This window comes from Bacillus rossius, chromosome 1 (genome assembly GCF_032445375.1).
Source record: "Bacillus rossius redtenbacheri isolate Brsri chromosome 1, Brsri_v3, whole genome shotgun sequence".
Classification (NCBI taxonomy): domain Eukaryota; kingdom Metazoa; phylum Arthropoda; class Insecta; order Phasmatodea; family Bacillidae; genus Bacillus; species Bacillus rossius.
This window is the reverse complement of record NC_086330.1, coordinates 249,031,268-249,055,294: the sequence shown is the minus strand read 5'-3', so window position 1 is coordinate 249,055,294 and position 24,027 is coordinate 249,031,268. Positions and strand designations below refer to the sequence as shown.

General features: G+C 35.4%; 1 protein-coding gene across 1 annotated transcript in view; it reads right to left on the bottom strand.

Annotated features, from left to right (window-relative positions):
• Positions 1-382: 382 nt before the first annotated feature.
• The window catches only part of LOC134527454 (nuclear pore complex protein Nup155), a 293,963-nt gene continuing 270,318 nt past the window's right edge, over positions 383-24,027 (bottom strand). Inside the window, exon 25 of the mRNA XM_063360147.1 lies at positions 383-2,201. Within this exon, the coding sequence (XP_063216217.1) occupies positions 2,072-2,201 (130 nt within the window). The 3' untranslated portion in view covers positions 383-2,071. The remainder of the gene's footprint in view (positions 2,202-24,027) is intronic.

Here is a 24,027-nt window from a genome sequence, read left to right as displayed (position 1 = left end):
GGCTATATCATTTAAAAGCTTTTCCATCATCTCTAGCTATAGTACTGCCATGTAAGTAGATTATTTTTAATAAATAATTTACAATTATTGTACTTGTATCTTTGAAAAAAATTTCTTAGTAAGTATGTAACAATTTCTTTAAATCATTGCATCCCATGGTATACTTTCAGTACGAATATCATTATTTTTTTATGATAAGGCATAGTGAAATATTACAAGTGAAAACTGTGAAATGAAAACATAAATTCTCAAAGCAGTACTGCTTTCTGGAATTACCACACAGCAAAATTTTGCAGGCTCTATTGCATTTAATATGACCATAATACTAAACACTTCAGACTGGGAAAATTTTTTTTAACACTTTTAAAAACTAACTAAATTATTTTATTTTCATACATTGTATTTATATAAAATATGGTACAGAAAAAGTCAAACTTTTACAAACGCATCACTCTCACCTCTCACATACACACTAAAAAAAAATCATAGTATATGCCAGGGATGACAAACCTTTATTGGTGAACGTGCCATTTTTTATTAAAAAAAATTGTTTATGATGTGCCATTAAAGAATCTTGACTTAGTGATAATAATGGATAAAAATTAAACTAGATTCTAGTAATTAAAAACAGTTTATTTGCAACTGGAAATTTGTACAGCAATCAAAATGTTTACTAATTTATGTTTATTTAAATTTTTAAATAAAAGAAAAGGTTAATGTGATTTCTGCTGTGGGAAATTAGATGCTGAATCTCATATATAAGGCTCATACCTTTTTTACTTTTAGCGATCAAGTACATAGGTTATTTGATTATAGCACCCCCCCCCCCACACACACACACACACACACAACACACCGAATTATTTTGTCGCGTGGTACCACTGGCAAGAGTGCCACAGGTTCGCCATCCGTGGTATATGCAAATGAAATTATTGAAAAAAAGAAAAAAAAAAATTATACAAAGTCTGTCTTGCAAGTATGTTAATTGATTATCATCATGAGTACTGTCAGAATAACAATCCTGTACAAAAATTGTTTGGCAATCAATAAAAAGGAATGTCATTCTTATTTTTTCTTGTAAATTTCAATTCAAAAAGTTATTACGGCTAAGACACAATCAACATAAGCATTTCATAAGCATAACAGTATTATAAATAGATAAAATACATAAATTTACTCTAACTAGTTACAAACATACTTTGTACTCAGAATTTATACAAGCATGGCATTAATGTTAAGAAGAGTTCGGTACAGGTTAAACTCTTGCATACCGTAATACAGTGTTATTATGAAAACTGTGTTACATTTTAATCAGTCAGAAGCTCTGAACGACAAACTAGTACGTTCTCAATTAAAAACTTTATTTAATAAATAATAAAATGGATGAGTTAACTAAATTGTACCGAAATTTATTTGTTTATTAATAAGTTTGCATCATGGATTTGAGCTATAAACACAGCATCATTTTAATATGGAAAATAATTATATATGCATTCACTTTTGAAATTACTGTGGTCAAATGGATTCTATTATATAAATTAATTTTTTTCCTTATAATTATACACTACCAACTAATCCAGCTTAAATTTCTCATAACCTAAAAGAACCAAAAAAAAAAAAAAATAGAAATAAGTTTAGGTCTATTTAAAGCCAGATCACAGTACATTTTAAGTGCTGAGTAAGTGTTAACTGTATAACAATACATGTGTAAAAGATTGTGTCAATTGTAGCTCAGTCATAAGTAGAAACACAGAAATTGAATCACACTATATACACAGTTTCAATAAACACAACTAATCTCTAACACAGATCTATCACCCCATGTGCGACAAATAAGTGTTTTTAAAATAAGAGAATTTTTTACACAAAAAATGTATACAGACACTCAAAAAATTAAAATTAATAACAGCAAAACATACTGAACACAATTAAGAAATAAATCCATTACACTTACAACAAACATGAAACAGGAAATAAATTACATCCCCCAATTGCAGCACTACTGTAAATTAATTTTAAGTTAAAAAAAGGTCATTGATGACACAGAGTGTTTCCACGGATCGCCACGAGTTCAGCGAAGTCTCTGCAGCCGTGCCTGTATCCCTCGCAACTGCTCCACGAGATCTGCCGTGTCGGGCTTGCTGTAGAGTAGTGTTAGGCAGCTGCTGATGAGGTCCAGGGCCTTCTCCCCTGCTATCCTCCTGCCAACATACCACCACATCCTTAGCTATAACACTAGCTCAATTGCCCACACTTAAATAACGGTAGCATCAGGCAACTGCTGATGAAGTCCAGGGCCTTCTTCCCTGCTACACTCCTGCCGACACACTACCAATCACACTGTCTGCTACAGCACCTGCTCAATTAGTCACTATTAGTTATGAGTTAATAATTTTTTTTTTTGCTGTTTTATACCACAGTGTGCTACATATTATAGTCATCTTAGTACAGGTAGGCTATTTTGCTATATCACCTTGTGCATGCAACATTGTTTGAGAAAATAGCTGTCACTAAAGACACCCAAAAAAATATTGAAAAATAAAGGGATGATAAAAAATTTAACTCTCAATAGTTTCTGTGATTATACTACTTTGTCTACTTACCTGAAGATTATACACAAAATTTAGAAATTTGTGAAATGAAATGTGGAAGATAGGGAAGAAAACCTTCAATTCAGAATATTCAAGAGTGGATAAGTGCGGGTTGACAAATTTTTAGCAAGCAAAATACATAAAATTACCGACAATACAAGGTAATCGGTGTAAGAACAGGAGATAAGACACAGAGAACAAGAACAGGGTGACTACTCCAACCCTAGAATAAAATTCCTGAGTATTTCCAGGTTTTCCATAAATTAATTTTCATTTTTCCAGAATATTTAACTCATTTTCTATACTATGTCTATATGTTCTTTGTAATACTAAATTACACTTAAAAATATAATATTACTATACCTGCACAAATGTGGAAATTTTTCTTGGTAAAAGGTACGCTGGAATAACTTGCCATATCAAAGAAAAACTTAGAAACTCTAAATTATTAGTTCAAATTATGTAAAATAATATAACATCCAATCAATTTGGTTAAAATTAATATAAGAACACCGATATATGTTGTTAGTAAGCACAGCACTTAATTTCATAGCTTCACAGTTTTTTTTAACCAGCAAGTTCATCATCAATTTTTCTGGCTTCAGCACGAGCCTCTTCAAGAATTTTACACTTCTTGGCTTCCAGTTCCTTCACAGCCAAATCGCTTAGTTTGCGACGACGAGATTCCTCTAACTGGGCTGATGCTGCTGCTCTGCGTTCCTGCTGGGCTTCTGTGAAACGAGCATTTGCATTGCATGCTGCATGGAGGATAGGCTTGTTAAGGGGCACTGACTGAATCCCACCCAGATAGCTAGCTGACAGCATCATACACACATCGGTGCGCTACGAGGGTCTCTTCTTTCATATTGTCTATAAGACAATCTGCATTGACCGAAAATCTTCTCTCAACACTGGCATTACCGTCCGACATAATGAGAATGATTTTAAGCACTTTCCAAAATGCTTCAGTCTCACTGTCAACACTACTCAACAAATTTTTCCAAAAGTGGTCCACACGATATCTTGATCTAACAAATGTGCTAAATGCATCTTTGTTATCCCTCTTGGAGCAAACTGTTTTGTACTGCTGCATTGCTTTATCTGCAGTTGTGCCATCCAGCCAGTTATTGTCAACTAGAATTCCGAGTATGTCTTTGAGTCGTTTACTTGCAACGACATCATCTGCTGCTATTGCTGGATCAAGACATGACAATGCTTTTGTAAGCTTAAAATTCAGTGGGGAACATGTCATCATCTTTTTAACAAATTTTTGAAGTCCTTTTTTGCAATCATTGCGGAACCTCAAAATGTCAATCTCTTTAAGCCCTTTGCATTTTTTTATAGCTGCACTTGTACTGAAGCCTATGTCAATGTTCTTGACTGGAAGAAGTTTATCATTTTGGTCAACATCAACAGACATTTTCACAGACTCTGACTTCACAAATCTTCCCATGATATGTAGTTTGAACCAAAGAACTCAATGCGCTATGGACAAATGGCATGAGAGGCCAGTCTGACTGAAACTCTCTCAAAAATTGTTCATAATCTGAAGCTAGAGTTTTGAAAAATGCTAATTTAGGGCCAAGCAAAGGGTCTTTTACCTCAGTTTTCAAAATTTTGTAACTAGCACTTGAAGGTTCCAACTTCTCTTTCTGAACAGTTTCAACATAAACAATGACTTGAGGCAAATATCACTTGCATTCTCCAGCCAGCATACAGCACAGAACTTGAAAGGAAATACTTTACAGCCAGTGATCAATGTGAACTGAGCGTGCCGAGATGGAACATCCTTGAAAACATTGTAAAGTGCCCTTAAAAAAGGCACTACATTCCATTCTGTGCCACCAACACCAGCTTTAAAGGCACAATGCTTAGTATGGAGGCCACATGTTCCGATATCGAGTAGCACTCCGTCATTTTCATCATCTTTCATAGACTCCTTCAAGTCCCTTAAAAACTTTACATTTACATTTGGACCATCCAAAGAAATCTGTACAACTTTCCTGGAATCTAGTGGTGAAATTGATTGTTGAAATGCCTTCAAAAGGTCTACTGCTCTTGAACGATCCAAGAATGCTGATGTAAACTAGCGCACAGTCACCTCATCTTTAACACTGTCCCAGAAACAAATTTTTATGTCCATTTGATGCCGCTGGCTTACCTTATTTAAAGATTCATCAAATCCAACCACTACATGGCTATCCTTACACAAATTCTGAACTTCTACCTTGAAAAATGGTGCTAAACCAAAGATAATAGTGTATGCAATTTTGTCTATCTGCAGTTTCATTTTTGCGGCTATCTGACTGTCAGGAAAAATCTGAACAAAGAGATTAACATCTGTAGCAGCACTTCGCATGGATTTGTGAGTCATCACACATTGCATTGCCCATAGCATTTCTGCTTTTGTTATGTCATCATTTAGCAAATACTTATGAATACCAGTAGGTTTAGTTGGATCTTCAAGAGACTGCATTGGCATGCTTGTAACATTTGTCATTTCTGTAACAGTCACTGGTATGCATCCAACATTTTTCACTGCTGTAACAGGAGCTGAATTTGAGCTGGAAGACTGAGTCATAGCAACTAAACCATCTGTTGCATGTTAAGATGAACTTATAGCTGGGCATATTAGAAGATTGCTGACTGCTCTTGCATAAGTTTGTGTTTTTTGCTCCTTTCATATGACTCACAATTGCAGTCCGCCCCATTGATGACAATGAAAACACCTTGCAACAAAGAAAGCAAGAGGCTGAATATTTGTCACCCTGGACTTTATGTAACCAATCATTAAAATAAGGTTCATAAGCCACTGTTCCTGAAAGGAAGACTTTCCTGTGTGGCCATTATTGAAAAAATTCACCACCACTGAATATAAATGGATACTAACATATCAGTAACTAAGATTATTTAACGAACAGAAACTATCTTAACTTAAAACATCACAACATGAAACAGAATAACAATTGCAAAACAAAAAAATTGAGGTTAAGTTACATACGACATGTTATTTTTTCCAAGCTTGATCTTTCCATTTGTTACTTCAACAGTTATACATTTATAAAGTAGGACGTAAACTATTTTCGTTACAGCGACGTTAATTAATTAAATTTAAGTTGACTTCCAAGCCTGCCTACGTAAACATATCTTAACAAAATGCCGAATTACGTTACTTTCCGCGCAAATGCACATTGCAGATACAATGATATTGGTACATTAGATGAAGTGTTGCCAACTATTGACAAGATAAAAGTTTACACCTAAACAAGTATTAGCTGTTATAAAACCAACAACAATTAGTTAAAAGATATACCGTATGAAAATTTAATCAACTGAATCCATAAATTATCCAACGATAAAAATATTAAACTTCATTTTTTTTTCTTAAGAAAATTGGAATTACGCACAGTAAACAATCTTAATTCTGCTGCGCTCTGGCGTCAGGTTCTGAAAACAATTCTCTGAGCGTCACAATCACACACATAAACATGAGTGGCGTCAGGATTGCCGATCACGCTTTCGTCTGTGGATGCTGACTCTCCCATGTCGTCTCTTATTCTAAAAATAAATATTTATTACACAATCCATTGCTATTTAATATATATTCAATATCGATATCAATAGCAGATGTAAATATACGACTTTAACATTATACGATAATTACAGTATGGAAGAATAGCAAATCTCCCGAGGGGTGAATAAATTCCTGGGTATTTCCAGTATTTTTCCAGAGGCAAAATATTCCTGGGTAATTCCAGGTTTCCCGAATTTCCCGACCAATCATCACCCTGAAGAAATAATATTTTAACAGTACACAAGTAAAATATCTGTAAACAAAAATCAGAATAATTCTCTTAGTTTGGGCTGAACTACATAGGGTAGAGTGGAGGAATTCCGATCATGGGGGTAATTCCGACCACTATTGATCTCTGAAATATTGATTTATTTGAGTCGGTTGTACGATGCTACGCTCTTGCGGAGGATAAATTGCAACGGGCTACTTGGGCGCCCGTGCACACGGCCTTCCCTCCCTCTCACTCCCTCCATCCCCTAACCCCTTCCCTCCCCTCGCTTTCCCCTCCTGTCGTTTCTTCGGTGGTAGCTGCCAACACTAGCGCCCTCTGAGCTTAGTTTATTTAAGGCCTTGCGCCCCCTGACTCTTCCTGTTTCGACGCTGGGACACCGACCGATCTACACGCCCCTTTAAGGTACGGTTGACTTCAAATTGAGTGATTGCGGAAGGAACGCGGTGGCCGCTCCCGAAATGTAACGTAAATGTTATAATTCTCCTTTCTTGTTGTTTCGAAATTATTGTTTTGGCCGCCACCTTGTAAATTCCAATTAGTTTTTTTTGTGGCTTCTTCTCCCGTTGTCAACCGTGCCTCGTAAGATGTTTTCGTCATTTATCTTTGTTCATTTGGTGGTGTATCCCAGCGTTGGCAGCCAAGGTGATCAGGTTTAATTTGTTACGTTCCCTGTTTTATATATGATATACTGCATGTAAACTTTTGTTCAAGTTGACATCGCATCGTGTAATAAGGGTCTTATGCCCCGTGTGTCTAATGGGATCGTGTATAAATCATGTATCAATAATTAATGTGTTATAAATTGAACGTGTGTAATTATCTTCTGCAATTGTTGATCGCCTTGAATTTACTATGTGAATAAATTGTTTTCATAACAGACGTTCGGGAAACGTCTCGTTTGATGGTAATTTCACTGTTGATTATTTGTTTGTTGTTAGTGCAAGGCAATCAGTTTACCACTCTGAGAAAACCCCTCCCAGAAGGGGCCTAAAGTGTTATAGAAATTTTTCACTACCACGCGGGTGCAAAATGACGGACGTTCAGATAGTTGGCACGATTCTGCCCGTGTAGAGACAGCCGCAAGAGTATTTTGTTTATTTCATCGATAATTTGTGTAAGAAATTTGGATCATATTATGTAATGTAGGTAATAAAGTAGCCATTAGTAAAATTTGCAATTATTTGTACACAAGCAAACAGGATTAATATGAATAATAATGAACTTAAAAATTCTTTTAACTTACCGTAAGTTACAGAAGATGCGAGTTAGTTTACACATGGTAATTCAGGGTAATTCCGATCAGTGCTGATCGGAATTCCCCCGAATTATCGGAATTACTCCAAATAGCATTTTAATAAATAAATTTTAATAATATAAAATATTTTAATAACAATTATGTAATACACTGTTCACAGATGCCTCGACATAGAGAACAAACAACACAAAAAGCATCATGGAATGCTGAATCACTGACTGCAGCTGTTACAGCCATAGAGGAAAAAAGGAAATCATTTCGGCAAGCAGCTAAATGCTATGGAATTCCATATGCAACACTTCATGACCGACTGAAATCAGGTAATGTTTCAAAAGTTAATTTAGGACTACCACCAATATTTAACACTGCACAGGAAAATGATATTGGAGATCATGTAATTCTTCTGTCAAAATTATTTTATGGGATCACAATGACAGACCTCAGAACGCTAGCTTTTTCTTTTGCTGAGAAAATGCAGATTCCACACAATTTCTGCATGGAAAGTAAATTGGCTCGAAGGGATTGGCTGGAAGGTTTCATGAGGCGACATTCCAGCATATCACTCCGACAACCACAAGCAACCAGCATCAATAGGATTACAGCGTTCAAGAAAGTTGAAGTCAAATTGTTTTATGATAATTTGGAAGGCGTAATGTTGAAGCACAAATTTTCACATGACAGGATCTTCAACAGAGACGAGACTGGCATAAGTACTGTCCAAAATCCAGGCAAGATACTCACCAAAAAGGGGGAGAAGAGAGTTGGAACAGCAGTCAGCTGGGAAAGGGGACAAAATGTGACGGTTGTATGTGCAATGGGTGCCAGCGGTTCTTTCGCACCACCAATTTATCTACCCACATCAAAGGCTGAGCAAGATTATGAAGACAGATGGTCCCCCAGGTTCTTTGTATCAGTGTTCCAAGTCAGGCTGGATAAATGAGGAACTATTTTTAGCATGGCTACAACATTTCAGTGCCTTTTGTAAACCAGATCCTAACAATCCAGTTTTGCTTGTTCTGGACAACCATTCCAGCCACATATCTCTCGAGTCATACGAATTTTGTCATCACAATGGAATAATCATGCTGTCTCTGCCTCCACACACATCCCATAGAATGCAGCCTTTGGATGTTGCTTTCTATGCACCGCTGAAGAAGGCCTATCACGAAGCATGCAGAAGATGGATGGTAAATCATCCTCACGAAAAACTCAGTCAAGATGATTTTTCAGGACTCTCTAAAATTGTGTTTATGAAGGTAGCAACAATTGAGAAGGCAGTCAATGGTTTTCGGAAAACTGGAATTTGCCCTCTAGATTCAGATATTTTTTCTGAAGAGGAATTCTTTCCCAGTAACCTGCAAGAGGTGGATAGGTCCATCATAGAAGGAGGAATTGAAAATGTTACCACTGTCACTTCTCCTGTTACTTCAAGTTCAACTACTGGGAACAGAATTGTCTCGCCCAATATGGATTTTACACATTTCAGTTGTGCTGGTTCTTCGTGTTCTTTCCAGGATGTGGCTCCAGTTCCAAAAATAATTTCTCGGGTCGCAATAGACTCAAAGACAAGGCCTAGAAGAAAAATGCATTCTCAGATCCTAACTTCAACTCCGCAAAAGAAATGTCTTGAAGATGCTAGGGTAAAATGGGCTGTTGCAAAAAAAAAAAATGAAGTTCGAATAAGAAAGAAGAAAGGACTTTTGGAGACTTAGGCCCAGATTCCCGGCCAAAAAAGAAACAATGTCGTAAGAAGATACTTCCAGTAAGTACCTCAGAAGATGATGCAGTTGCTGATCCTTGTGATGACATAGAACCAACAATAAGCAATGCCAAAGACTTTTGCATTCTTTGTGGAGATGAAGGACATGACAATGAACTTTGGTATAGGTGCACGTCATGTTCAGAGTGGGCTCTTGCAGAGTGCACTGGTTTTGATACACCAGACAATTATATTTGTGACTATTGTCAGTCATAAATAGCAATCACTTAAGAGTTAATTTTATCAGCTATAATTTACATAATTTTTATTTGGTCTTAACAATTTTTTTTTCACACAAAATAATTTAATTCATTTGCTTGTAGTGTGCTATGCATTTATTTGTGCTTTTAGTATTAGTTAAGTGACAGCCATATGTCAAGAATAATTTAAATATATTGGTGAATATAAATAATCGGAATTACCCAAATGTCGGGGTAATTCCGACCAAACATATGACTTATTAAAAAAAATTTTTTTTCCCAAACCAATAACAATTTCTTTATTTCTAATACCCAAAATTCAAGTCATAATATAGGAGAATATATATTCTGTTTTACACCTCCTTTCCGTAACAAATTGTCTTAATATGGACAATCTTGCTTAAGTGATCGGAATTCCCCCACTCTACCCTAATGCAGTGGTTGTTTGCAGACTATTTTGTATCAGTGTTCTACACAATTGCCACCCGACTGCAACAATCTTACTAGTTTGACAGAAAATGAACTTGCAATGTCAGTTCCCAGCGGCATTTCATTGCTAATCATCCTTTCCTCATCTTTCAACTGGCAGCAGTATAAATTACAGCCTAGTTTTATATTTTACAATGGAGAGAGGTGATCACAGTCTTACAACACTGAAATCACATCCCAGATAATGTGTTTGTCTCTTGGTCTGACAATCCTGATTTTGGTTTTCCGTGGTTTCCTGACATCACTTCAGACAAATGCTCCTTACTAAAGATTATGGTGAATTTTTTTTTTTACAAACATCCCTTTATCTGCAATTGTGTGTTAACTGTCACTAATAACCTTGTTGTTGGCACCAGTTAAGCTTAAATACAATTTAAAATGAATTAAATTTAATGTTTCTGGGCATATATTACTTTACATTCACATTCTGTTCTCACTGTTTTTTATAGGCCCATCAGTACTGTTTTTTAAGTGTACCTTGGATAAAATTTTGAATTTCAAAAATAAGTATTGTAGTGTCTGTAAGATCAGAAAGGTTTGAGCAAAACTTTTGTATAGTAGCAAATATGGATGGTTCTCAAAATTGCAGCAACATCCAAACAAAATTAAATTTAACCCTTACTGCCCAACTTAAAAACATTAAATCCACCAGTTACCCATGCATTTAAAGCTTAATAAAGCAAATAAGTGCTAAAAATGTTTTAAAATTAAAAAAGTATAAAAGTAAAAAATAAAAATTCTACAACTTGTGAAGTTTTTCAGTAAAAATCACATCATCCACATTTACATACTGAACATGGCCTTCTTTATTAAACAAATTAAAAGAAAAAAATATTAATTAGAAGATTTTATGAACTGCCTAATCAGGGTGTCCACATAAATCTTTAAAACAATTTACCTGATGAAATTTTTAAAATAATTTACATATTTTGCAATTTTCTGAAAGAAATAAAGACAATTTAGCCTCAACCATTCCTATGGCTGTACTATCATTAGAAAAAAGTCCCATCTTAAAATTGTAAATTTGGTCCAATTCAAGACTTAACCTCAGTACGTTCGCTGAACATGTCAGGCTTGAAAATGTATATAAATAACAGATATGTGTTTTCAGATTTCTTTATTAGACACTGGTGGTCATCTCTGCCAACTGCACGACATGTTTTGCCACTTTTTGCTTGTAAGCTAGAAAAAAATTAATATACAGTACATACAAAGAAGAGCAGAAGGTTTAATGCATGAACATTCATAAAAACTTGTTGGCTTGAAATTGTGCACCATGTCCTAATTATAAATAAATTAAAAACAAAATCTGTTTATACAACTACAAAGAGATATCCAAAAAACAACACTTCAACTATTGATAAATAACTTGAGAATATGAGAACAAAGTACACATTCAGATAGTAGCTAGAGCAGTGGTACCACATGATCCAGTGCTCCCAACTTCCATAAACACCCATCAGTAATAATATTTATGCATATAATAAAACTCTCGTAAAAACAATGTCATTAAGTTCATGCCAAATACTACACACAACAAAGAAATTAACACACTTATACAAAAATTGCTGACATATCCATTAAATATATTACACGAGTACTAAAAACAACTCATAATTAAAAAAACTACGATAAGTTCAGGATTTATACTATTTACAAAATGTCTCATTTCTAATAATCATTTGATAATGCAAGCATTTGGGACTTGAAGTCTTGAATCACCTTGGGGGTAAATTTGCTTTTATAGCATTTTGTAATAAGCTGAACTGGATTAAAAAAAATCAATTTAACTAAAATGAATTTAATTAAACTTTATTTTACCAAAATTTATGCGCCATACATATAGCCATAGTCAACCGGCTATACGCACTAGATTAGTTAAGTTCTGCTTTCGTAATATGTAGATGCATAACAGACTATAATTCCGTAACTAGACGTCTGAATCAAAAATAATTATGAAAAATACATAATACTTAATATCACTGATGATTAGGGATCCCCGAAAATGGTTAAGCGCGAAATTCGCTAAAAACTACGAAATTGTCCATTCCCCAAAATTGCACTATTTGTTCTCAAACACCGCCGTTTTCCACGAAAAAAATAACATATTTCCGTTCAACACAAACGACGCATATTACTTCGAAACTAAATTCAAGCATATTTGTTTAACTCGTTTACTTTTAATGAGCTGTCGCAGCACAACTTCTACTGTTATTACTACTCAAAATAATGCTACTTCCGTTGTTAATTGTTGTGGGGAAATACAGTACATATTTGTTTACTTCCGTAACCATGATAATCTCTCCGCTTCGCTTTGTTTTACTGCGAAAAATTTGGTGTGCATTTCTGGTACTACTTAGTATAAACATTCGTACAAATGCCAAAGATCTCGTACCATATACCAGTATAGCGCGTGTGCGAGAATTATGAAACAAACACCAAAAATCAAATAAAACTGCAGTAATCAAGTTAGTGCATAAAAAATGTGGCAGGATGTAATCACGTACCTACTTTAAATTACTGTTTATGTAATTACCGGTAATTTATGAGCCATTTTTGTTTATTTAACAGTTATTTATTGAAAAGATTTAGTTTATGATATAATAGTGCGTTTAAAATAGCTCCCACAGTAACTTTTATGGGACGTCACTGACTAGTATAAACACTTTAACAACGTAATTTTTTTTAATCACGTAGTATTCAGTTCCTATTAATACAATCAGGTGATTCTCGGAGCGAGAGGCTAACTAATGTTATAATTGTGCGCTGCTTGAAGCCAGAAAATGCCGAAGATTATTTCTATTAAGGATCGTGAAAGGGAGTTTAAAAGTGACATATTTTACATTTTTAATTTAAAAGATGAAATAATGATGTGTAGGTTTTGTAACGTGCGTGTGGACTGGGTGCGCAAAGATACGTGCACAAAACATGTGTCTAATGAAAAACACAAAAAAAATAAAAGTCGTGAATCTGCATTGTCTTCCAAACAAGTTTTTATCAGCGAATCACTTCAAAACGTAACCAGTTTGCAGAAACACAAACATGAATTTGTGTATGATTTTGTCGAAATGATGGTAGCATCAAACATTCCCTTGCAAAAAGCTGACAATCCTTGCATGAGGAAATGGTTAGAAAAATATGTTCGTGAGTTTAGCATAAAATAACACTACAGTTGTCCCTCGATAATCCCACACTTTTTAATCTGACGTAATCGGTAGTCTGACGCGCCGCCAGCAGTCTTACCAGCTGTTTGTTGTGGAAACAATACAAGCCTGCAGCAACATGAATCCCCCCCCCCCCCCCCCTCCGCTCTGTACACTTATTTCGCGGGGACAGCTGACGTTCAGTATTACTACTGCTGACTGTATTTACTGTTTGCTTTGTGCGTGTAGTGACAGTTTAGAAATGGCAAGCACAAGTGTGAAACGTAAACATAAAACATTAAATTTATCAGAAAAATGGGAAATTATTAAACGAATAGACCGTGGAGAAACTCCGAGTGCAATATCTAAAGTGTATGACATCGGACGACCTACTGTCTAGGACAGGGGTCGGCGACCTTTTGAGTCGGAAGAGTCAAAAATACAATTTACAAAATTTCAAAATTTTTAAAGAGCCACAAAAATTTTTCTTGCCAACAATAAATAGGCTAGTACTTGCATAAATAAAGTTTTTTTTATGAAAAAAAACTAAGGTATTGATTTATAAGAAAAATATATACTTATACATATTTAAGTAGTGTTTTTTCACAACAAATTAGATAATCTATATGGTATTAATAGATAATCACTTATTATTTAAGTAAGAAGTTAAAACAATTAAATATTTACTTACAACACTAACTTGTACTTCAATAACAAACAATTGAGCAAACAAATTCAATGGGAGCGATGGCTTTGCGTGGTTATTCAAGTAGAAAATTTAAATTTTACTAAACAATGTAACTTGTACAAAAAAACCAATAGTATATATTTGAACAAACAAATTCAATGGGAGCGTTGGCTTTGCATGGTTTTAGAAAGTTTGGATAAATTGGACTCATAACTTGTTGTTTTAAGTTTCAAACACGACTCTAAATTTTAATTTGTTAGTTGGCTTCTTACTTTACTTTTAATTATATATTAATGCAAGAGAACGCTTGCTCGCACGAATATGTTGATCCAAAGATAGTCAGCATTCCAAATGCCAACTTCTTCACCTTACTGTAGCAATCTGGAAGACTATTCCATGCGTCGAATATAAGTGCCTCAACTCGCGGCATTTCTTTTAAAGCTGTCCACTTTTGTTGCGTTACGTACATACATTTCTGGACCTCCAACTCTTCCAACTTGCTTTTCAACTCTGTAAATTTTCCACTCCACAAAGCTTTACTTTTTAAATCAATCAATTGCATTTATAGAGATCCAGTATCAACTCCAAATGGCTCAATGTGAATTTCGTTACTATTTGTGTTGAGAGGATTTACTATGAATGCTAGAGTGGTTTCGTTGGTTTTGAATTGCTGAAATCTGTCAGCAAATTCATCTTTAATTTTTTTTTATAACTCTGATGAAGTAATTCGTGTCAACAGTTGCACTGGTTTTACTGCTTTAGAAATTGAAAATGAAGTAATTTACTGCTCTGAATATCTTCTGCAAAAATAATTAATTCTTCTTACCTTTACTTCGGTTTTTTTATTATTATATATATGTACATACATACCTTTGAGAAGATAATTCGCTTGTAACTCTACTACTTGAAACAACAAACTATACGTCACAGCCAAAGCACTGGTGAAGACGCCAAACTGTCTTGCGTCGTAAGCGAATTAAAACCTACATAGAAACATCCGACGACGGCGTCATTCGAGAGCTTCCGACGGACTGCGACAGTGACGACGCGTGTCACGGGGGAGGGGTGCGGTGGAAAGCGAGTACAAAAGCTGAGAGATAGAAATGGTGCCTAATCCTCGTTCATCGATTTAGAACGATATTTTAATGTTTTTTTATAAAATAAATAATATTTGCGTATGGAACTAAAGAGCCGCAGCTTCACATCCAAAGAGCCGTATGTGGCTCGCGAGCCGCAGGTTGCCGACCCCTGGTCTAGGATATTGTGAAAAATAGGGAAAAAATTGAAAAATTCATGAAGTCTGTTGAAGATGAACCCATGAACATAAAAACTCTTAGGACTAGCGAGTTACTCGAGGTCGAAGACGCTCTTTTTATTTGGTTCAAACAGCAACGGAACCGGAATGCACCTATTTCAGGAGACATTTTGAAACAAAAAGCCCAGTTTTTTTTACCAAGAAATAACAAACAAAACTGACTTTCGCGCTAGTCACGGGTGGTTTGAAAACTTCAAGAAACGTCATGGTATAAGATTTATGCAGATGAGTGGCGAAAAAGTGTCTGCTATCGAGTCTGAAATCCAGGAATTCATCGGAAAGTTGGACGCAAAAATCAATGAACTTGGCCTAGTTCCTGAAAAAATTTATAACGCCGTTGAAACCGGCTTAAATTGGCGTCAGCTACCAACAAAAACATTTGTTACTGAAGAGGAAAATAAAAGTTTCTGGGAGAAAATTACAATAAGAACGAATCACCCTGATGGTATGTGCGAATGCGTCAAGAACTCATAAGTTAAAACTGCTTGTTGTTGGTAAATCAAAAAACCCACGTGCGTTGAAAAATGTAAAGGTCGAATCTCTACCAGTAACCTACATGGCTCAAAGCCATGCATGGGTCACCATAGAAGTTTTTCATGATTGGTACACTAACAGCTTTGCCCCACAAGTTAAGCAAGATTTAAAAAATAATAAGCTACCAGTGAAAGCCCTTCTGTTGCTTGACAATGCACCCGGACACCCTGACAAGGATGAATTAAAAGTTAAAACTGCCAATGGGTACATTGAGGTAATGTAATTACCAAAAAACACGACCGCTTTAATCCAGCCAATGGACCAAAACGTCATAAAGACTCTCAGGGCACAATTACTAAAAGTGCCTTTTAATGGATGTTGTCAGTAAACCTAATGATGACATTGCAACAATTTTGAAATCCTTCAACATTAAGGATGTGATTTTGAATGCCGCATTTGCTTGGCAGCAACTAAGCACAACACTGATAAAATCTTGGAAGAATATTTGGCCTAATAACCCACATCTTGCAACATGCAACTCTGCATCCAATGATTCTGAATCTATTTTGGATGCTGCACTTGAAATTTGTAACGAAGTGGAACTTTCGCCAGCATCAATTGAAGAGTTCAAGACATGGATTATTGAAGAAAAACCTTGCAACTGATGTGACAAGACGCAGAAATAATTCAGGAAGTCACGAAAGTAGATGACGAAGTGATTGAGGCAGTGCCATAGAAAAACTTCACTATCAGCTGTGATGAAGCATTATCGGCAACCAAAACTTTGCTTCGTTGGTGCGAGGAGAGAGAGTTAGATTTTTCAAACATTTTGATGTTAAAAGGGATTCAATAACAAGCAATGACAGACTGCCTGCATAAGAAGAAGCAGAAGAAAATCACAGACTTTTTTAACGTGTAAATATGTAGTATGTAGTATGTACTAGGGGTGCACGAGTAGTCGAAATTTCGAGTTGAGTCGAGTTTTTAGTACTCGACTCGAGTCTAGCTTTGAAGCTCAAAAATTTCTAGTAGTTAAGACTTGAGTCATTGCCACATTTAAAATCACGTTAATAGGTTAATTAGGGCTGGGCCGATGCCGATCACTGATCACAATAATTGTCCGGTTTTAACACATCGGCATCGATACCGATCTGCAAATTATTTACCGATCACCAAACACCGATCATTACATACTAAATTAAAATTAATAAATACTGAATTAAGCTTAAAAATGCAAAGATGTATGTTTCAAATTTACTTACAAAATAACTAAATAAGGTAGGCCTACAATCACGTATCAACAAACACATATTTACAGCATTAATTTGCATATGGGTATTTTTAAAACATGCCAAACCATTATTTAACTGAGTTTTAAATAATTCACAATAAAAACTTTGATTTTTATGAAATAATACTAATTTTAACTTACGTCTATTTCACTTACGAAACCACAGCCATAGAATATTGTGTGTTGACTACAAAATACAAAATAAAACATTAGCCTGCAGGTTAACCAATTTTCGTATCCTCTAGGGTGTGTTCCATTGCATATCAGTACGTAGGGGAATGAGGAGAAAAACTGTGATACATGCCAGTGATAGGTCAATATTGGAACACAGTTTGGATCACTGCTGGTATTTATATATGCCGTAGTATGTTTATCTATGGTCATAGTCCGATGACGTTGTTGTCTATTTTAGTGATTCTTTAAAAGTTTGTTGGTTACAATGGCACATAAAAGTAGTTTCATGTGGAAATATTTTAAACTGCCACATAAAGACACATAGAGACAGTGTAAAAGCAACGTGTTTGTTTTGCGGTGCAGGTATATCTCGTGGTGGTACCAACAGCATGGGATTTACAAACCACAAATTCATCGTGGCATCTTCGTTCATTCCATTACAATAACTTTTCGCTACGTGAAATTTCACCATGTCCCGCAATACCTTCAACCAGCAAAAGTAGCTCACCAGAAGTAATTTCCGAGTCTACTACATTTAGCTCAGCAGGTTTGATAAGTGGGAAAACAAGAAGCTCATTACACCCTGAAAAGCTGAAAATGCTTGTCTTCTTGAACAAGAATTTGAAGTATGTGAGTTCTGAATATGATATGTAGACCTATGTGACATATCACATATCTTTTGTGCTTTTACATGCTGCAAGATCTGCACTGCATTATTTAGACAAAAACTTAATATTTATTTTGAAACTAACACAAACTTAAGACAAAGAGTTGTCAAGTGTTAATGTTTTGTGTGCATTGGTTAACAAAGTAAATCTTAAATATCAACACATGATAGTATAGTGTTTATTTTCAAAAAAATTCATCAAGAATTACCATATGTGTCACAGAATTTGTGTATTGCATATTGTGTTGCACTCTTAGTATTGCAGTAGCATTTAGTTATTTATTTGGAAAATCTTTTGTAGATATTATAAAGCACTTATTTTCAAGACCTGTGAAAAGTATCTACGGGTACTTTGGTTTGTGGGGTGGGAAGGTCTAGAAATAGTAGAAATAGGAAATACTTAGCTTAAATTATATTATTGTTCATTTTTAAAAACCAATGAACAAATTGTCTTCTGTCAGAAGTGTTAAATAAATGGTAAGTTATCATAAGGTAACTTTTTTATTAAATTTTTTTTTTAGATTTTTATTATTAACATCAAGCAAGCTACAGCGAAACCCCTCATTTACGTTACTGTTATTTACGTTTTCCCGTTATCTGCGTTATATTCTTCAGGTCCCGTTTAGTTCCCATTTAGTCCAATACAATACTTTCACGCGAATTACGTCTCAAAAATTGAATCCATCCCGCTATTTACGTCACGTAACAACTATAAACAACTTGGTGCAATCGCCATAGTTGATGAAACTGTAAAATAATTGTCCGAGAATAAACATGTGAAACGCGTCAAAGATTGCGTTCATATTGAAAACCACAACAAACACATTACAAGATGGCGATGAAGTTGTGCTGGCTCTATTTGCGCTGCGAGCGCTATCGAGTTTCTGGACGATAATTTAATCACATACAGAGCCCCGTGTTTACATTTTTTTATATTTTATGTCAATAAAATAATAATTAACACACAATATATTTGCTCAAATAAAAAAATACCGTGGGTACTTTAAGTGCAGATAAGATTAGCTAGTAGGCTTAAAAACATCGTGAAAAGCGTAACGTTTATAGTCGGCAATGAACATTTTAAATTGCAAAATATACATATTTTATAACATGAAAATTTGCTTTTATTTCTAAACATGTAATAATATAAGCCTAGGCGTGTAAAAGTCCGAGTAATTATAGCAGGAGACAATCTAAAATGTACTAGGGAAAAACGTAAACTCACGAATGTATAAACGTAACAGGAATGTCGGGAATATTATGTGGCTGCTTGTAAGTTCTGATACTGTATTTATGTCACATCTTAGCCGAAATACTGGTACGAGACATAAACTTCACAAGATAAAATGAGCGGAGTCTTGGTAACTGTTTTATACGTATTTTATAATTTCGGAAGTATTGTACAGTTGACGCTTAGTTCTTAAAACAACTATTATATCTGGGTATCGTAAATAATTAATTTTTGGTATCAAGACATCAAGATGAACGTAAACTTGAACATGTCACGGCAAAGAGAAAACTGGTGTGTAAACCAATAAACTGGTGCGTATACCAATAAACTGGTATTAGATCTGGACAAAACTGATACACGGGAGGTGGAGCTTATATTTTTTTCCGCTAAGCTCGCATCTATTTGCTGGCTGCTGATGGAAGGTCACGAGTCTGGGCGGAGCGTGGAGTGAGTTATACTGCGCATGCGCAGCTCAGAGAACAAAGAGATCCAGCCGGCGGCTACGCCGCGCCGTAACAACAGCTGATCGAATACAACGACCTTACTCCGCGCACGGCGCGCTATTGACGGTAAATTTCCATCAATTAGCAGCCCTCTTTTTTTAAAATTTTTTACTGTGGTGCAATGCGTATGTGTAATGTAGCCCGTGTATTTGTGTGTATGTGTATTTGTTCTGAACGCTGCAGGATGTGACTGTATTTTAATTAACTTTAACGTATTTCTTACTTTTCCCTTTATTTACACTTTCCCGCTTTTTACACTTTTTTACTTTGTCCCCATGAAAAGTGCAAATAAGGGGTTTTGCTGTATATAATTCTTAATTTGTCTGATCGACAATGATCGGCGCCAGTCATCAGCGCAAATGATCGGTATCGGAATGATCGGCAAATTTAGTGATCGGCCCAGCCCTAAGGTTAATACATACCTGAATGACTGCACTCTCTGTAAAAATCGTAACTTTAAAGAAATGTGGTACAAGTAATATTTACAACTCAATATTTACGTATCAAAATTATTAAACCGGTTTTAATTATAAATTTGCGACGGTAAAGTGTTATGTATATTAAATGCTGCGGCCTTTCTCAAAATAAAGTAAATTTTTACAAAGAAATTATATTTTATTCGTTTCACATTACTTACGTATGCTTTCGTTTCCATATAGTTATAAGTTCATGTGCGTTCTGTATAATTACGTAGGTTGACATAAAAAAATAATGCTCTTCTATAGACTTTGTGCTCAAAGAATGGTTAGCTTCACACCTATAATAATGTTTATTAATATTATGCTATAAATTTATTTTCCAATACAAACATAATTTGTACCGTTTATAAACAATTGGTACAAACATTTTTATAATAACTCGTCACCCTGTAACACTGCTTGGCTGGCGCAGGCGCGCAGCACAACAAAGCATTAGAAACAAGATAAATGAACAGCGTACGAGAGATAAACACCAATAAAAACTGCATAACTATCATCCCATATCTACTTTTCCAGTACCATATTCCAATATATATTGCGTAAACGAAATATTTTAGCGACACTGCTTGATACACCTACATTATGCGCTATGCCAAAACTGTCGTACAATTAGATGTATATATCGCACATATAACGTATTATAGTTTTATTCTATATTAATACGTGGGGAAGACCAAGATTAGGCGATGGAGTTTAATGTTTAAAAACGTTCTGTAAAATTTATAAAAATATTTTCCTATGTATCGGGTATCCAAAAGGCTTCGGGCCCAGTCAAGCAGTGGTGATGAAGACGATAGGGAAACTGAAAATATTTGTATTTCACAGGAAGCTAGCCTTCTCAAGAGCAACAATGGTACTGCAACTACTGAAAGAAACCCAATTTGGATTTTTTATTCAAAAAATAAGAGCGCAGCCAACAATGACGCTACTGCAACCTGTAACTGTTGCGATCAAATACTAACAACTAAAACTGGCCAAACAACAAATTTGATTCGACATTTAGAAATGCACAGTGGAAAAATGAAAATAAGGATCGACACTCAAAAACTGCCTCAAAACCAGCTTGTAACTTACCGAGACAGGTATCCATGATTGCGTTTGTCCATTCTACAATTAAATGGCCAAAAAACAGTGCAAAAGCTACAGCTCTATCTAATCAAGTGGCAAAATAGATTGTGAAGGATAACCATCCTTATTCAATTGTCTGTGAGCCTGAGTTTAAGCAACTGATGAACTTAGCTGTTCCGGAATATGATCTACCTGGACGTAATTATTTTTCAAACATTGCCATTCCTTCCTTTACATGAAAACAAAAAACCAAGTGTGTGAATATATCAAAACAGACGTCAACACAGAAGATTTGGCATCATTGTGCATGACCTCTGATATAAGGACTTCAAATGCTAATGAAAGTTTTATTTCAGTCACTTTGCAATATATAAATCAAAACTTCACTGTGAAAAAATTTCTATTGGCAAATTCTTATTTCCCAGGAAGTCATGATAGTGTACGAATAAAAGAAAAAATTAAGTCAATCATGTATGAATATGATTTGAAGGAAACAACAGTGCCAATATTTGTTATTACTGACAATGCAGGGAATATCTCAAATGCTGTGAAAGGGAACTGGACTCATCTAGCATGCTTTGCACACACTTTGCAATTAGTAATATCAGATGCAAAAAAACTTACAGAAGGCATAGGCAAGCTCTTTACAAAATCTTGTGCTATTGTAGGGCACTATAAGCACAGTTGCCAAGCAAGAGAGACTTCAAGCCCTTCAGAAACTCAATGGTGAGAAATGCTTGGAAGTTATCCAAGATGTTTCAACCAGATGGAACAGTGAATTTCTTATGCTAGAAAGACTTCTAACAATGAAAAAGTCTATAAATGCAGAACTAGCTGCAAATCACTGCTCTGTTTCTACACTTACAGAAGGAGAATGGTGCTTGGCAGAGTCGTACGTTGCTCAATTACAGCCACTTCATCAAGCAACAAAAGAAGTATGCTTGGATACCAAACCAACTCTCTCTATGGTTCTACCAATAGTTTTTGGAATAAAGCAGATGAACAATAAGTTTATTAGAGAGAAAAAAGGATCAACAGGTATTACATTTGCAAGAAATATTCAGAAAGCACTGGCTGGAACAACACGATTTCCTGAAAAATATTCTCAAGAAAATCCAACCCACTTAATGTCGATGCTTCTAGATCATCGTTTCAAAAACATATTTCTTCCAGAACATGAGAAGACAGTAGCACACAAAAAACTGCAGGATGAAGTAGAAGAATGTGTGAGGAGCACATTAAGGTCAACACACACTGCAGGTAAAATATTATTTGTAAATTTACTTTAAAGAAGTGTATATTAATTTTTAAAAATTTAGGAAACAATTTAAATTGTGTTGCTTTCTTTCCAGATTGTGCTAGTAAATCTCCTGTAACATCAAGCAGTTTATGGGAAGCATTTGATGATGCAGTCCAAAACACAAAGATGAATGTGCCAGATTTCTATCTGGAAGTTAATTTGGCAAGACTGCAAGTGGATAATTATCTTGCAGAAAAAACAATTTCAAGAAATATAGACCCATGGAAGTGGTGGAAAGAAAATATTACACGATTTCCTGCTTTCACAAAAGTTGTTCGGAAATACTTACCTATTCCAGCAAAACTAGTGCTGCAAGTGAACCTGTTTTCTCTAAAGCAGGGAATAAAGTTACGGCTACAAGAACTCGTTTAACAGAGGAACATATAGAGGAGTTGGTGTTCTTGCACGAGAACTTTTAGATAAGCATACATGTATTCTTATAAATGTTAATTCTTTACACATGAAGTTAATAGGTGGCTAGTAATAATTCATTTAAATGCAAACATTCTAGTCTAAAGTAAAACTATGTACATCAGTAATATATACTTGCAATAGCTTATAACGTTTCGTTATGTACAAAATAAACAGTTCAACGCCGATTGCAAATTTTGATGTTTTTTATTATTTTTATTTTTCTAAACAGAATGCCCCGACGAATCCAAACACTTAAAATAGTTCATTCACTCGTTCCACACATCTATCTGCCGTCGAAAACTGCTGGTAGCTCGCATGACGAGAAATTACCGGAAAATAATCGCGTAGATTGAGTCCTTCAGTAATCTTTTACAGCAAGTACAAGAAAATGGGACGACCTCGAAGAGAACCGCACCCAGCGAAAACGAATTCCGCCCCGAGCCAACATGCCTACGAAGGTGGCCGCAATTTCTAATTAAATTATATCCAAACGAAAACAAAGACAATTAGGTTGATTTAAATATAGGCCTGGCTCCGACCACCAACGTGAAATGATCTCTTCGTAAATTACATGATAATTTAGCGAGAAGCCATCGAACGCGACCTACTCGTCCAGCGTTCGACAGACGACTGGTGAAATCTGGCCACTCTCTTCTCCACGCAGGGAGGAGAAGTCACCTGACCTCACCGACCAATCACACGCACTCTTCATTCACGCTACATATATCAGCCAATTACAGAACAAGTTACAACACATGAAAAAATCTTTTACACAAAGAACTCTGGGCTTCCCCTGATCAGTCTCTTTTCAATTTCACCTCGAAATCGGGGACTCCCATTCTCGTTCTCTCTCCCACACCGTGAGAGAGCAGTTATCACACAGTTCCCATGCAGGGGGGGAATTACCGTCTTTATCTCGGTTGGCGGGGAAACACTGTTCTTTCTCACTTACACTAGCCACTGTCTCTTGTTCTAGAAACATTCCACACGTTAAATGAACATTATCAATAGTAATTATAATACAAATTTCTTTACCAAATTAAAATCATTAAAAATAACCTGAAAAGTAGGCCTAAACAGGTAAAAATCTACTACAACGGCTCATTTGTGAATAATTTCATAGAAATAGTAATGATTAAAAACGTCTGTTAAAATACAAAATACCTTCTTAAAACACATA